The sequence below is a fragment of the Bos mutus genome, chromosome 21 (genome assembly GCF_027580195.1).
Source record: "Bos mutus isolate GX-2022 chromosome 21, NWIPB_WYAK_1.1, whole genome shotgun sequence".
NCBI lineage: Eukaryota > Metazoa > Chordata > Mammalia > Artiodactyla > Bovidae > Bos > Bos mutus.
In genome coordinates this window covers 63,625,132-63,641,982 of record NC_091637.1, presented here as the reverse complement: position 1 = coordinate 63,641,982, position 16,851 = coordinate 63,625,132, and the positions used below count along the sequence as shown (strand labels likewise).

General features: G+C 52.8%; 1 protein-coding gene across 1 annotated transcript in view; it reads right to left on the bottom strand.

The window, feature by feature from the left end:
- Positions 1-770: 770 nt before the first annotated feature.
- The window catches only part of CYP46A1 (cytochrome P450 family 46 subfamily A member 1), a 33,729-nt gene continuing 17,648 nt past the window's right edge, over positions 771-16,851 (bottom strand). The window contains exons 6-15 of the mRNA XM_070357953.1: positions 13,732-13,870; positions 12,887-12,997; positions 10,643-10,793; positions 10,455-10,517; positions 9,211-9,283; positions 5,355-5,439; positions 4,587-4,697; positions 2,323-2,411; positions 1,583-1,649; positions 771-1,488 (exon numbers count right to left, since the gene is read on the bottom strand). Of these exons, the coding sequence (XP_070214054.1) occupies positions 1,318-1,488; positions 1,583-1,649; positions 2,323-2,411; positions 4,587-4,697; positions 5,355-5,439; positions 9,211-9,283; positions 10,455-10,517; positions 10,643-10,793; positions 12,887-12,997; positions 13,732-13,870 (1,060 nt within the window). The 3' untranslated portion in view covers positions 771-1,317. The remainder of the gene's footprint in view (positions 1,489-1,582; positions 1,650-2,322; positions 2,412-4,586; positions 4,698-5,354; positions 5,440-9,210; positions 9,284-10,454; positions 10,518-10,642; positions 10,794-12,886; positions 12,998-13,731; positions 13,871-16,851) is intronic.

Below are 16,851 nucleotides of genomic sequence, written 5' to 3'. Positions count from 1 at the left end.
CGCAGCGTGCGGAATCATCCCAGACCAGGGATCGAACCTGTGTCCCCTGCACTGGCAGGCGGATTCTTATCCACTCTACCACCAGGGAAGTCCGGGGGCAGCTTCTTTTTCCTAGACAAACTCCCAAGTGCTGAAGGAGAAAATGGGGGTGGCCCTTTCCTTGGACAGGCCCAGAGGACACGGTGGGGCCAGGTTTTCCTGCCCCTTGGCCACCCCTTGGCCCTGAGCAGGAAGGGGAAATTTCTTTACCTGCCCACTGCCATGAGGGTTGCAGTCTCACTGCCTGGGCCCCAGAGTTCGGGAGGGGCAGCCCTGTGCCAAGAGATGCAGAGGGTGCAGTGGGCATTCCTGCTTAGCTGCACCAGGCTGCCCCCAAGAGAGGTCCTGGGGGTTCCAGCCTGTCAGAGGCCCTCTGGGGTGTCCATGGCCTTGTTGGGAGTAGACTAGACCACAAAGGCCCCGGGGCCCCTGAACCCCTCAATTCAAGCTCTCAACACTGCCCACAGTCCCAACTTCACCCCCGGAGCACAGTCTTCCACACAAGGGAACGGGCTTCTACTAAAACCGCCTGGGAAACTGGGCGGTCTTCTCCCGATGTGGCATCGTCTGGGCGTCTCCGGGGGCAGCTTCCAGAGGTATGTCAGCCCTCAGAGAGATCAGTCTCAACATGGCCCCCATTTTACAGATGAGAAAATGGAGGCCAGAGCGCCCTGGCCCAGTCTGGCCATTCATTTTTGCAGTCAACACATATTTATTTATTGAGCATCGACTGTGCCAGGCCCTGGGTGGGCACAGGGGGCTCAGAGATGAATCACACGCCAGGCCCTGCCCTCGAGGCACTCGGAGCCTGGCAGGGCAGTCGGTCACGTCAAAGGACACTCATGATACAGTGTGGTCAGTGTGGTGTTAGAGGTAGCACAGGTGATGGGGGCGGGGGAGCACAGAGGAGGGGCCCCTGGCCCAGCCGGGGGATGGCAGGAGGGCTTCCTGGAAGAGGTGACACCTGAAGAGGGCTTTAGGGAGTAAGCAAGAGTTAGGGTGTCTGGCAGAGGGAGTGGTCTGTGCAAAGAGGCAGGGGCGGGGGGGAGGGGGGAGGGGAGAGAGACAACAGCACATCTGGGTGGCAGCTGGGGGTTAGGTAGGGGCTGGTGGGGTGGTGGCAGGGTTAGCAGGGAGGAGGAGCTCCGAGGGGGTGAAGCAGGCAGTGGAGGGCCGAGGGCCCGCTGGGAGCCAGCATGGAGGGTGCTCCTGGGGATGGGGGTGGGGGAGCAGGGTGCCCAGAGCCCTGGCCAAGAAGTGTGGTCCTGCCTGGGCCCCTCAGCAGGGCGGGGGCGGGGGCGCCGGCTGCCAGCCCCGGGGCTGCAGCGTGCACAGCACAGGGTCCAGCGGCTTGAGCGTGGCCTGCTCCTGCAGCCCGAATCGCTGCCCGGGCACCAGCCGGAACTCCAGCCTCTGCAGCAGCTTGGCCATGACCACCTTCACCTCCATCTGTGCACGCAGGGGGCGGGGAGGGTGAGTCAGCGGCGTGGATGAGGGAGCGAGGCGCCATGGCTGCCTGGGCCCCCCGCAGCTGGCCTCCTACCTGAGCAAACTGCTGCCCGATGCAGGAGCGGGGTCCCAGGGAGAAGGGGAAGTAGGTGAACTTGGGCCTGCGAACAGGAGGGAGGCGTCAGGAGGCCACAGTCGTGACAAGGCCACCCCTGTGATGACGGCTTTGGGCCGGGGCTGCTTTTGACCACGCTAAAGACATCACCGCTGACTCTGTTGAGCTCTGGATCAGCGTTTTCTCATTTCATCCTCCACTGAGCCTTCCAGAAGGAGCTGTGATTGGTCCCATTTCACAGATGGAGGAATTGAGGCTCAGAGAGGCAAAGCCACTCCCCCAAGGTCCTACGTCACTCGGTCCACTTACTCAGCCGGTCACATGTCTGGCTCCGGGAAGTCTGGGTCTGGACTCAGGCCCCATCAGAGCTGTGGTACTTAAAAGCGGTCACTCTCGAGAGAGCTGTTGGTATTCCCATTTCTCAGATAGGATCATCCAGGCTGGGGAAGGCTCGGCCACTTGCCCAAATCACAGGGCTTTCCAGTATAAGGGCCTGGTTATAAGCACACGCTTTAAAACCAGTCTGAGTCCTTGCTGGCTGTGCCTCCTTGGGCAAGTTACCTAACCTCTGAGCTGTGATTTCCTCCCTCTAAATGGGGGCAGAGTGGGGCTCCCAGCTCCCTCGCAGTGATCAGTGGTCACGGCAGCTCAGACCAGAGGCCGCTGGGGCCGTCCTCCCACCAGGCCCCCACTCGCCCACAGCTTGAAGACAGACTTACTTGGGTGCTTTGGGGCCGAAGCGATCCGGGTTGAAAGTCAGAGGGTCCTCAAAGTATGTGTCCATCCGCCCCATGACGTAGGTGCTGAACTGCCGGGCAGAGGGTCCGCTTGTCTCTGGGTCCAAGGGTAGGTCCCCTCGCACCTCCCCCACCTGCTGCAGTCACCCAGTGGGGAGACTCGGAGCAGAGTACCCCCTCCTCCACTCCCCACCACCCCATCCACCTCCCGACCCGCCCATCTGGACCAGGGTGGGGTTCCGCTGGCCCCTGAAAAGTGTCTAAGAGGAAGAAAGAGGGCAGCCCAATGTGTCGCCAACCAGCTGGGCACGCTACATCATCCCACGCTTGGCTTTACCCTGTGCGGGAAGCCACAATTATCCCTATTTTACAGATGAGGAAACTGAGGCTCAGAGGTTCATGACATGCCTGAAGTCACCTGGCAAGTAAGTGGCCAAAACGAGATGCGAGCTCAGGTCTGCGGCAAGGCCATCCTTCTGAGAGCTGTTATTAATCAAATTTGTCTTCAACACAAGACTCGCTTCAGTGGAGTGGGGGTCGGGATGCCACCGACCCCCAGCAGTCTTTCACCTGCACACCTGGTGCCTCCTGACTGGGGCTGTTGCTCTGTGCCCCGGCCCTGGGCCCTGGGTACTGGCCTCTGCACAAAGCGTCTCTCCCAAGTCTTCGCTGCTCTTCTCTGTGTGGGGTCCAGGGCAGCCAGGGCTGGAGTGGGAGTGTAAGATGGGGAGGGGTCTGGGGGCAGCAAAAGGTGCCTACTATGTGCCAGGGAGTTTTGCCAGGCAGAGGATGTACATTATCCTATTGACTCGGGTATCAGCATCCCCATGTTGCCAGGATGGTACTGAGGCCTGGAAGTTCAGCGTCTTGCCTGAGATGACTCAGCCAGCAGGAGCAGGGCTGGGGTTGGAGCCCGGGTCTGCCCACTCAGGGTCACGGGGTTCAGGTTGGACACGGGGGTTGAGAGTCAGCCCTGGGTCCTTGCCCTGCCAGATGTAAGGGCATTCTGAAGATAGACGGTCATTGCAGTAGCTGGTAGTTTTTTAAAAAGCGCAGATAAACAGGATAAAGAAGCATGCATGGCTGAAGCTTTGGTGTGTGCAGGGGAGACTGTGGCCGGGCCCTGGGGCTGGGGGAGCCGCTCAACAGGTGGGACACATCATTCTTCTTTGTGAAAATAAAACTGGGTCCTATTTGGGCTGAACCGTGTGCCCGTAAAATTCATATGCTGAAGTTAACTTCAGAATGTGACTGTATTTAGAGATAAGCTCTTTAAAGAGGTAATTAAGTGAAAATGAGGTCACTGGGGCCCTTAATCCAATATGGTGCTTCCCAGGTAAAGAACCCGCCTCCCAGTGCAGGAGACCTAAGAGACCTGGGTTTGATCCCTGAGTCAGGAAGATCCCCTGGAGAAGGAAATGGCAACCCACTCCAGTATTCTTCCCTGGAGAATCCCATGGACAGAGGGCTCTGGCGGGCTATGGTCCCTGGGGTCACAAAGGGTCAGAGACAAGTGAAACAACTCAGCACAGCACCGAGCCATCCAGAATGACCGATGCCATGTTACAGGGCAGTGAAGACGGACAGCACACGTGGAAATCTACACAATCTTAATGGACATTGTGCTGAGTCAGAAAGCAAGTCCGAGAGCATACTGTTGTGTGGGTACACACACACACACACACACACACATGAAGGTGAGCAGGTGGCAAGCAAAGAATTCGGGAGAGTGACAGCTTCTGGGGGGAATAAGGAGAGCTGTGTTTACACAGCTGGTTACGTTCTAGTTTTGGGGGGGGAGGGGTAGTGAGTTTATGCAGGTCATTGTGCATGAATGGAGCCTGAATGAATGAATGAGGAAACAGCCAGAGAAACAAAATTAAAGGCCACCAGGGGGAGAAAAGTCAGCCTTAGTGGGAGGAGGAGCTGTGGGCAGAAAAGGAACTGGGGCAAGTTGGGGCCAGCTCAGGAACTGGGCACATACCCGTATCTGCCCCTTGCTAGCTGTGTGACCTCAGGAAAGTAACCCGACCTCTCTGAGCCTCAGCAGCCTCAGCTGTAAATGAGGCCTCTCCTTGTAAAAGCATCCCCTGTAATCTCACGCTGGACAGTGGCGGGAGAGAAAGCACATCACAGGGTTACGGTTAGACCCAAGTGAGAAGGCACAGGGTGGCCAGGGAGGAGCCCCTGACCTCAGAGGACACCCCGAGCCGGCCGCTCGGGTGCGCAGGCAGGGCCCCACGCACCAGGAGCGGCGTGTTGCCGGGGACTCGGACCCCGTCAATCAAGGTCTCCTCCTCCAGCAGACGGAAGGTGCCCCACGCAGGCGGGTACAGCCTCAGCGACTCTTTGAGGACCTGCAGACACCGCATGGGCAGATAATGAGAGACAGATGTCAGGAAAACCCCCACAGAAAGTGCCACAAGCATGTCCCAGACCCTTCTCTGCTCCCATCCATGGCGCTGGGCGTGTGCCCACAGCCAGACTGGGTCCCCAGCCCCTGTAAGGTTAGCCTCATCCCCATGTCCAACCCCTCGTGGGACAGAAGGGGAAACTGAGGCCCGGGGAGGGGGTTGAGCAAAGCCACCAGGCCAGGAGCCAGGCCTCCCCCTGAACCAGGGCCCCCACCATTCCGAGGACCCAGGGCAGCTGGAGGAAGGCCTCCTCCTGTGCTATGTCAGGGACTGGATGGGACTCTGCTGGCCGAGACTGGCCCCCTGGTGGAAAGTCTAAGACTTTTGGAACCCAGACTCCTTGGGAAACCCAAACACAGCACCTTTGACTAATGGGTTGATTTCCATATTGGGATCACCTGGGAAGCCCTAGCCACACCCCCAGTGGCTTAATATCCTTGGTCTGCAGCAGCCTGGACACAGGGAGGGTCTTTAATCTCCCAGGGGATTTTCAGGTGCCAGGATACTGGAGAATCCCTGTCCTACAGGGTCCAGGGAGGCAGCAGGCCTGGTCAGTGAATCACCCACCTCTGCCCGGGAGCTTCTCTCCCACCCCCACACCTGAGACAGGTACTGCAGTCTCCCCAGGTCCTCGCAGTCAAGGTGCCTCTTGGACCCAATGACCTCGTCCACCTCGGCCTGCAGCCTGTCGGTCAGACAAAGACAAGTTCGTCTCCAAGGGGAGAGGTCTCCACCTAAGTGTTAAGAGGGGGCATGGCAGGAAGCGTGACAAGAGAGGCCTGGGGCCCCCTCCGCTGCACACACTGCCCCCCGGGCCCTGTTCTTGGAGGAACCGCCACATCCAAACCCAGAGGTCCAAGTAGTTGGGAACTATGTTTCCGGCCCTCAAAACATTCACCCATCATTGTGCGCTGCTTGGAATCGGCTGCAGGAGGCAAACCACCTCAGAACAGGGGCTTTGCACAAAGATGCCTATTGCATAAATGGAGATTAAATTCTATATCTTAAAATAAAAAAATAAAAAATAAATTCCATATCTTTGTTTGGGAGACTTAATATTATATTGACGCCCATTCTCTCAGGATTATAAATTCTTTATAATGAGAATTATTCTCAGAATCCCATTCTCTCAAATATATAAATTTGATACCATTCTTATGAAATGCAAGCTGAATTTTCTTTACACCTTGAAAAAAAAAAAAAGCACAAAGAGGCCTATTTTAGCTAAGCTCAAAGCAGCTGGAAACGGCAGAGTGAACGATACAGGTACCAGCCTTGGGATGCACACTGTAGAGCCTGTTATACAGAGGGAAGTAAGTCAGAAGGAGAAAAACAACTATCAAATATTAGCACATACACATGGAGTCTAGAACGAAGGTACTGATGAACCTATTTGCAGGGCAGCAACAGAGATGCAGACATAGAGAACGACTTGTACACACAGCGGGGGAGGAGAGGGCGGGACGAATAGAGACGGTAGCGTTGAAACATACACGTTATTGTGTGCAAAACGTACAGCCAGTGGGAATTTGCCGTACCATGCAGGGAGCTCAAACCCAGTGCTCTGTGACTACCTAGAGGGGGTGGGGTGGGGTGCGAGGTGGGAGAGAGGTTCAGGAAGGAGGGGACATATGTATTCCTACGACTGATTCACGTTGATGTATGGCAGAAACGTACACAGTATTGTAAAGCAATTGTCCCCCAATTAAAAATAAATACATTTTTAAACAATATGTCCCAGTGAAAGTGGACCTGGACCCCTTCCTACCCATGCCGGAGGCAGAAAATAACAGGGGTTGTGAGGATGTGGAGAAACCAGAACACTTGTGCACCGTTGATGAGAATGTAAAATCGCGCAGCTGCTATGGAAAATGGTACGGAGGCTGCTCAAAAAATTAAACACAGAATTACCATGTGATGGTGATCCCAGCTCTTGGTGCTTGGTGCTTAATACCCAAAGCAACTGAAAGTCGGGTCTCAAATAGATATTTGCACACCGATGTCTGTAGCAACACTATTCACAATAGCCCAAAGCTGGAAGCAACCCAAGTGTCCACTGATGGATGAATGGACAGACAAGAGGTGGTCCATCCAGACGATGGAGTATCACTCAGACTTAAGGGGAAGGGCATCCTGCCGCATGCTGCCACATGGCTGAACCTCAGGGACGTTATGCTGAGTGAAAGCCAAGCAAGAAGGACAAATGCTGTATGATTCCACTTGTAGGAGGTACCTGGAGGAGTCAGACTTACAGAGACAGGAAATAGAATGGTGGTGGCCAGGGGCTGGAGGGAGGGAGGCAGGGAGTGGGGAGGTAGTCCTTAATGGGGACGGTTTCTGTTTGGGATGCTGGAATGTTCTGGGGATGGATGGTGGGGATGGCTGCCTGACTGTGAATGTACTTAATGCCATTGGACTACACACTTGAAAATAGTTTAAATGGTAAACTTTATTATATATGTGATATAATATATATGATACACACAGACACACACACATAGCCACAATATTTAAAAAAGAATGAGAGGGGAGGGGGTTTGGGGGAGAATGGATACATGTATATGTATGACTGAGCACCTTCACTGTTCACCTGAAACTCCCACATCGTTAATCAGCTACAGCCCAATACAAAATAAAAAGTTTAAGAAAAAAAGAATGAATGGACTTGGGAAGAGGCTGCAGAAATGTGGAGCAATGTCGTGATAGTACACACGGTGAAATTCAGGAATTAACCACGAACTGTGGCTGGGCGGATGGGGGCACCACAAGTGGATTTACTGTTGTTGATTTTTTTGCCCATGCCATGCAGCATGTGGGATCTTAGTGCCCCAACCAGGGATTGACCCCACACCCCCTGCACTGGAGTGTGGAGTCTTAACACTGGAATGCTAGGGAAGTCCCTGGATTTATCGTGATAATTAAACTTTTCTGTTTATTCCAAATTTTTAATAAGTACTATTATGTATTTTCATTTTATTTATTTTTATAATTATATTTTTATTATGTATTTTTAAACACCAGTAAGCTACAGTTGACCCTTGCACAACACAGGAGTTGGAGCACTGACCCTTCGCATAGTCAAAAATCTGAGTGTAAGTTTGGACAATTGGTCCTCCATGTCCGTGGCTCCATATCTCTGGACTCAGCCCACTGGGGACCGTGTGGTGCTGGGGCCAGTACTTAGTGGAAGAAATCCACGTGTAAGGGGGCCCCACAGTTCAAACCCTGTTGTTTGAACTGGGATTCAAACAGGGCTTTTTCAGGCTAGAATACTGGAGTGGGTTGCCATTTCCTTTTCCAGGGGCTCTTCCCTACCCAGGGATGGAACCCATGCTTCCTGCATCTCCTCCTTCGGCAGGTGGATCCTTTACCACTAGCACCGCCCGGGAAGCCCTATGTGTTATTTTAGACTCCCAGGCAATCATTCGGTCTGCCCTTTCTGCTGGGCATGACAACCGTTGCCCTAACGGGCCCTTCCCCACATCCCCAGAGCTCCCAACCCCCAGCCTGTCCTTGGCGTTTGGCTCAGCCCATCTGGGCCCCAGTCCTTGAGGGACACTGTCTGTATTTAAGGAAACCAACGGCCCGCTCAAATGCCACCTCCCCAGGGAGGCACGCCTCTGTCTCGCCAGCGGAAGACAAGCGCTCCCTCAGCCCTTGGATTGGAATTCGGCTCAGTCCTCAGTGCCAGCCCCTGGCCAGGCCCTGCACACTTCTCAGGAGGGACACAGCCAGGGCCCTGCCCTCCTGGAGCTTCCGGTGTCACGACTGAAATAGACTCAAAGCAGACGGTCCGAGAGAAGGTGCATGTCTGAGCTGGGGGCAGGCTAGGTGCGGAAACAGAGTGGCTGCTTTTGGGGTCAGAAAGGTTTTAGGAGGGGGGAGGAGTGGGGGAAGGGGAAGGTAGGCAGGGGGAGGGGGAGGAGGAGGAAGGAGAAAGAGAGGGGGAAGGAGGGGAGGATAGATGGGGAGGGGAGGGGAGGAGAGATGGGGAAGGAGGGGAGGGGAGGGGGGGGGGAGATGGGGAGGGGAGGAGAGATGGGGAGGGGAAGAGGGGGAGGGGAGGGGAAGAGGGGGAGGGGAGGGGAAGAGGGGGAGGGGAGGGGAGGGGAGATGGGGGAAGAAGGGGAGGGGAAGGGGAGGGGAGGTGGGGGAGGGGAGGTGGGGGAGGGGAGGGGAGGAGAGATGGGGAGGGGGAAAGGGAAGGAGGGGAGGGGGAGGGGGAGGGGGAAGGAGGGGAAGGGGGTTCTCCAGGAGAAAAGCAGGAAGAGGAGCTTCTAGACGTAGGAACAGCAACCCAGTGCAAAGACGCTGGGTTGAAGGGGAGCAGGACTCACTGAACGGGGCCGGGGGCTCAGCCGTGGGAGGTAGGAGCAGGTGGCCCTCTGGGAACCAGAGGTCAGACAGCCCCCTTCACCAACCTCAAGGGGACCCCCCCCACCTCCCCTCTCCATACCTCGCTAAGATCTCGGGCTGGCGCGACAGCTCCATCACCGTGAATGCCAGGTGATTGGCAGAAGTCTCGTGACCTGCAGAGAAGGAGGAGAGTGGCAGCCCCACGTGGCCTAAAGGGCTGCGGCTGGCCCAGCCCACCAGGCCTCTGAGACCCCGAGCCCCTAGAGGCACTTCAAGGCCTCACTGCTCCCCCTTGGCTGAGCCAGACCTACAGATATGGAGACAGCTGTCCACCTCCGCACCTGGTGCACCCAGTGCAGTCAGAGGACCAGCCTTTGCCCCTGTGCATGCAGCTATCACACCCTGGAAGACCTTTCCTCCAACCCTCCTTGGGCCTCACCTGGCCTGGAGGGATATTTGTCCCCATTTTGCAGAAGAGCAAGCTGAGGCTGACAGGAATATGTCTCTCTTGGATCACACAGCAGGAGGGGCAGAGCTGGGACTCAAGTACAGCAAGGCTTTTGGGGCCAAGGCTCGTGACCTGCCTAAGCTGTGGGCACCAGGTCCTGAGGTCTGGAGAGGGTACATCTCCTGTCTGGGCACCATGGAGAGCTTCTAACTGGGACCTGATGAGTCTGGGCAATCCCTGAGGGCTTCTCTGAGGAAGAGATGCTTGTGGGATCGCTGAAGGGTGAGGAGGAGTTTTCAGGTGAAGAACAATGCTCAAGAAGTATTTGATGAGTAAACGAATCAACATGCTTAGCGTGTCTTCTGGTGCTAATCTACCAAAGGCCATGCCACAAATTCTGAGTAAGACAGAGCCTTGCATTCACATGGCTAAGCTCTCCTGAACCCCCAAAGGGAGCTTCACAAAACTTCACAATTGCCAGCTCTTTAACCAGGTGGGTTAAGCAGTTAACCAGGTGGCTGATGCAAGCACCTGACTCATTGGGAAAGCCCCTGATGCTGGGAAAGATTGAGGGCAGGAGAAGAAGGGGGCGACAGAGGTTGAGATGGTTGGATGGCATCACTGATTCAATGGACATGAACTTGGGCAAACTCCAGGAGATGGTGAGGGAGGCCTGGCGGGCCACAGCCCATGGGTTCGCAAAGAGCTGGACACAACTTAGCGGCTGAACAACAACCGGGGGCCACCAAGAGAGCCTCCTGGGCCTCCCCTCACCCTAGCCCCCCCAGAGTGGGACTCTGCTCAGCCTGTCTAAGGCCACCTCCAAGTCAGGTAGTCCATGGTCCCCAGTGTTCCTGCAAAGCTCGGAACCCTTGGTGGCCGCTGAAGCTACAGACCAGCGATGAAGAAGGTGACGAAGTTGTCCAGCAGGATCTCGTCGTCCTGAGCCCCCTCTTCAGCTGAAAGACAAGGCGCGTCTCAGGGCCCTGGGAGCCTGGTCCCCTGTGCCCTGTGATGGGTCACCCTGGCAGGGGAGGGGCACCCCCGCCGCGCCCCACTCCCGGGCCCTGCGGAGCCCCGGCACCTTTGAGGATCTGCGTGAGGATGTCGGCCGGCACGTCCTCCCCCCTCTGCAGGGCCTCGCGGCGCCGCTGGACCCACTCCTTGCCGACCTGGCGCAGGAAGCGGACGCTCTCCCGGGTCTCGCGAAGCTGCTTCCACTTCCCCGGCATAAACTGCAGCAGAGTTCCCGCTCCCTGTCAGTGCGCCCCACCCCCCACTCCCCTGCCCCTCCCCAGCTCCAAAACGACTTCAGAGATCCACAGCAGGCTCGGAAGTCAGAAGAACCTGGGAACATTCTAGAAAAGATCAAGTAGCTAGGAGATTTCATCAAGACGGTGGGCTAAGCCCAAGCACTGGCTTCCCCTTCCTGCTCTGAATCCCTAGAAATGTTGGGAAAGATGCCTTAAAATATCCAGGGACCCCTGGGGACACAGACATAGAAAACAGATTTATGGACAGATGGGGAGTTGGGGGAGGGGCGGTGGTGCTGGGGGTGGGGTGGGGGGAGGAAGAAGATGATGGGATGTATGGAGAGAGTAACCTGGAAACATACCTTGTCATATGTGAAATAGATAGCCAAAGGGAATTTGCTGTATGACCCAGGGAACTCAAAGCAGGGATCTGAAACAATCTCAGGGGTGGGAAGGGGAGGGAGGTGGGAGGGAGTTTCAAAAGGGAGGAGGCATGTGTATACCTATGGCTCATTCATGTTGATGTTATGTGTATACCTACGGCTGATTCATGTTGATGTTTGGCAGAAACCTACACAATACTGTAAAGCCTTGTCCTTTAATTAAAAATAAATTAATTATTTTAAAAAAAATCCACAGAGCACTGGGAAATAGGAAAGGATTCCTGAGGGAAACTTCCCTGGTGATCCAGTGATTAAGACTCCATGCTTCTTCTGCTTCAGGGGGTGTGGGCGCGATCTCTGGTCAGTAAACTATTAACAAGGTCCCATATTTAGAGTGGGTGGTATAGCCAAAATAAATTATATATATATATATATATGTATGTATGTATCTATCTGTCTATCTATCTATATATATATATTTTTTTTTTTTAAGGATTCCTGAAGGATGGATACAGTTAGGATTGCACTGAAGGCGGAAAGTGGACAGAAGCCAGAAGGAAGTGGAGTGGAATTAACTGCTGAACAGATGCAGTGGCATCAGGGGATTCTAAGCACAGAGTCTGAAGTCCCAGGGAACAGGAGGGCATCTGTCTGGGAATCAGCTCAAGTGCTGTAGCTGAGTGCGACCCTATGCGGTCTTCCCAGAGCAGAACCCAACCCCTCCTGCCCCCTGCCATCCTCCACCTGCCTCTTGTCTATAGGAAAACTTTAGCCTCCCAGGTCTTCCCCAAGTTCCAAAGGGTAAATTTAATCAGAGAAGTGAGAAAATGCAGAAAGAAAGGAAAACAGCCAAGGAGGACAAAATAAAAATAGTTTAGCCATTAAATGAAGTCAAGGACATTTAGTTCCTCCTCAAGGGCTATAGATAATATTCGGAGCCATATCTTTTGTTGTTTTGCAGATACTTCCTCCAGTGGAGGAAGTTAACAGTATGCTGCCCATAAGCATGTAGACCCCAGACCAGACAGAACCAGAAGTTTGATAATGTTGCTTCCTGATTACCTCACCACCAGCCAATCAGAAGAATATCCACGAAAAGATCTCACACCCCACAACTCCTCTCCCTCACTCTGTCTTTTAAAATCTTTCCCTGAAAGCCTTAGGGGAGTTCAGGCTTTTTAGGCACTAGCATTCCTTGCTTGGTGCCCTGCAATAAACACTGCACTTTCCTTTACCACAACCCAGTATCAATAAGATGGGCTTTACTGTGTGCAGGCAAGCAGACTCAAATTTGGTTCAGTAACAGTACCACCTTTCCCCCTTCCTCTTCCTTCATGCCTGGAATGAGGAAGTGATAGCTGGAGCTGCAGCAGCCATCTTATTACAATGAGGTGGTATGCTAAAGACACTGGAGCAGAAAGAGAAAAATCCAGGAACATCTGACACTGTGAAGTCATCATTGCCATCCTGGGTTACCTGCTTCACGATCATTTCACATAAGAAAAAGACTTACTCCTAATTTTCTTAAACTATTTAGATTTTCTGCCTTTACTTTAGGGGATACATGCAAATCCTGACTGATTCAGAAGTCACTTCAGACATATCAGAACTCAAAATCCATTCTGGAAAAAAAAAATCACTGGAGGAGTTGCTCCAGCAAATGAGGACAAGACAAGCCATGATGCCTGGTACCTTCGCCAGAGTGTTCCGGGATGCGCTGATGCCCTCCAGGATCAGTTTCACTTTCCGAGACAGAGGCTTCTGGGCACCCAGCAGCATGCTGGTCTCCATCCCAAAAGCTGCCTGGGGGAGACAGAAGGGTGAGGTCACACATGGGGGATGTAAGGATTGAAGACCCAGGGCAAGCACTGACTGCATTGTGTCATCCACTCCTTACAACCTATGACAATCCTGACCCTGTGGGATGTGATAGGATTAAGTGGCACATAATAGCCACTCAAGGAACCTAGGCTTCTTTCCTTGACAAGATGCGTTCCCCCTGAAATGCAGCCTCCCTTGGATGTTTATTCTAAATCCAAACTCCCAGTGAATTTTTGAATGGTGATAACGCCTCACTCACTATGCCTGCACTCCATGTTTTACCCTGGTTTGAAGTTATCTGGGCCCCTGCTGAGATGGTGTGGGGGATTTGCGGGGGGGGGGTGAAAAGCCAAACCATACTCCATGGCAGGAGGAGGGACTGGGGGAGGAGGGTTGCCAAGGGGGAGGTGGGCTTGGGCTGAGAGTCAGGCAGACTTGAGATCCAGTCCTGGTCCTGCCACTGACCAGCCAAGAGCCAATCCCTGCATTTCTTCATGTCCATTTCTAGAGAATGAGTTAGTAGCTCCAATCTCACTACCAGTTGCTTTGAATATCCAAGGAAATAAAGGAGATGATCCTCCCAGCCCAGAGAAGGGGTGGCTGATACGTGGAGGAACAGGAGGGAGGGGAAGGAAGCAAGGAAGGGAAAAGGGAGGGAAGAAGAGCCCATTGCTGGTGTGGCCTGCCCCACGCCCTCCCTGCCATCCGCCCATCACCTTGGCCAGGATGTCCATGGTGGCACAGGTCAGCATGTCCTGCATGGACACAGGGGTCTGACCATCCGCTTGGGCTTCCAGGATCTCCACCAGCTGTTCCGCTTTCTCATTGAACGTTCCCATCAAGCCAACCAAGGAGCTGGGGAAACAGCATAGTCATCAGCAGCCACTGGGACCAGCCCAGACCTGCAGATATCCTTTGTCCCCTCTCTGAAGGGAGACAGTGTGCAGAGTGGTGATGGGGGCCTCCCCCAGCCTTTCTGATCTCCCCACAAGACCCAGCTCACAGGTTGGGGTTGCAATAATCAAACTAAGCCTTTGGGTTCCCAATCCCCTTCCACTCAAGATGGCTCGTGTCCCTTTATGCTTCTTTTAATGATTCCACATGCACCCTTTCTGGCACTGGGCCCTTCAACTCTGACTCCAAGGAGACGTGGCAATGTAGAAACTCCAGAGGACAGTGGGGAGGAAGGCAAGAAAGGCCTCTGGGGCCTCCAAGAGTCCAGGAGGTTTCCCCTCTGACTTCTCTGCTCACACTGCCCACTCTCCTTACCTGCCCTACCCAGGCCACCATCTTCAGCCTTTAATCATCTCATTTCATTCTCTGTCCTTGAGCAATCAAGGTGCCCAACAGAAATGAGTCTTCAGACCCAGAGCTCTCAACCCACAGTGCCCCTGCCCCAGGACAGCTACCTGACTTGTCTGCCTGGCAAACTGTTTAGAAAGAGGTATGGAAAGATATACTCCAAATTCGCAAAAGTGGTATCCCTGAGGGATTGGAAATAGGGAAGATTGCTCCTTTGTACATTACATATTTCTGAATTTTTACAAAGAGAAAGTGCTGCTTTTGAAATTAAAAGTAATTTTTAATGTTAGCAATCTGGGTAGAGGGCATAAGAATGTTTTCTCTCCTATTCTTATTCTTGAAACTTATCTAGAAATTTGAAATTATTTCCAAATAAGAGGTTTTTAAAACCAGTAAAAAGAGAAAATTGTGGGGGAGAGAGAGAAAAAAAAAAAAAGAGCGACTTTTTTAGTTAGGAAAGACTATTAGTTCTTCATTTCCAATCGGCCAGCTCTACTCCGGTTTCCAGCTCTAGCTCAGGTCCTGGCATCCTTGTAGTTACTACTGCCCCCGTCCCATGACAGCTGCATATCTTATTCTCTGTGGTCCAGGACTTTATTGAAAGCACTACTCTGATCTCATCCTTGCCCACCTAAAAGGCTCTGAAGCACCCTGTTTCTCTCAAGAGGGAGGGGAAAACCCTCACCTGGGCCCAGGAGGCTGTCTGCTGTTATTCATTCCCACCTGCTTTTCATCTCCTCCAAAGCACAGTGCCCCTTCCCGTCTCAGGGCCTTTGCACATGCTGTCCCCTCTGCCTGAGCTCTCTCCCCTCCCATCCTCAGCCCCTACATTCCACTAGCACCTTAACATCTGCCTTCTCTCCAGGTGGACACCCAAATGCCACATCCTCAGGAAAATGTCTCCTAAGCCTGCGTGTTGGTGGTGGTGGTTTAGTCACTCAGCTGTGTCCAACTCTTTGTGACCCCATGGGCTGTAGCCCACCAGGCTCCTCTGTCCATAGGATTTCCCAGGCAAGAATACTGGAGTGGGTTGCCCTTCCCTTTTCCAGGGAATCTTCTCAACCCAGGGATCGAATCCAGGTCTCCTGCATTGCAGGTGGATTCTTTACTGACTGAGCCACCAGGGAAGCCCTCAATATATGCCTCCCAAAGTACTCTTGACTTTTTTTCTCACAACACTTATGTGGTTTGCAAGTATATATTAATTTGCAAGATTCCTTGTAGTTGTCTTTTTCTTTAAAAAAAAAAAAAAGTCACATTCTAATTGACTATTTGGGTCCCTGGACGGTTGTCACACCAGTACTGAATCCCTTACAGCTACTGCACGTACAAACTATCAGACTGGAACGTTAGCTGTACAGTAAAGCCCCAACCCCTTGTTTATGACGGAATGACTGGGACCAAGGCCTTTCAGCAAAATTAATACCTGAAAAAGCAGAAACTGGCAGTTTACTCTCACAATTTTATTAAAGGTATATAATGATATTCTCTGTGTACAATGGCTGGAGATGAAACTCACCAGTGGTTCTTGCTTTTTTACCCCCAGTAGTGAATTCAGATTCACCAAGGGTCACTGACACTTTCATAAACACAGGAATCACCCAACTTTTCTTTCATACAACTTTGTGAATTTTGTGTTTCCAATAAAATGTAACTTAGACAACTACCTTATTGTGAAAATAAGAAATAAAAATAGTGGTGATGGCTGCACTACAATATGAAATACTTAATACCACTGAACTGTACACCTAAACATGGACAAGACGGTAATGTGATGTTATGTGTATCTTACCACAATTTTAAACATTTAAATAAAAATATCTGTAAAAGCACTTAATAAAATGTAAAGTGCAGTTCAAGCATGAGGTTCAGTGTGCCAGAGAGAGTCCACCAAGACAATGATGTCATGAGCACTGTGAGCAGTCATGTGATTAGAATCCATGTCCTCTGATGACCTCAAAGCGTCCTGAGGGCAGGACTCTGTCACCTTGGCTGGCCTTCATAACCCTGGCGCTCAGCACAAGCATCTATTCAATAAATGCCTCCTGCTAGTCTATTCCTTTTATCATTCCTGGCAACTTTCCAGTCAAACCAACACCATTCCAGGCACTCATTCACTTTATGGACGTTCCTGGAGGGCTTGTGAAGGGCCGGGTGCCAGGCTGGGTGCAGGGGCCCAGTGACACGGTGCATCTTCTGCCTTTAAGGACCTGACATCCAGTGAGGGAGGCACACTGGAAGAGAAGCATTGCAGCGGGTGTGATAGGAGCCATGACGGAGACATGACCTCAGTCTTAGGGGTCAGGAAACACTTCCCCAAAGCAGTGACATCTTAGCTGGGTATCAAACGAGGCACAGGAATTCCCTGGGGTGACACAGAGGGCAGGGGGATCTTTTGAGAAAAAGAAAAAATTGGTCTTAAATGTTAACAGGCCTCCGGTGTCAGAAGATGATGCAAATCACTTTTTCTTGTTGTAGCCCACCACACCTTTTGCATATGATAAGTTTGCAGGAAGAAAGCCTGGTTTGCTGCA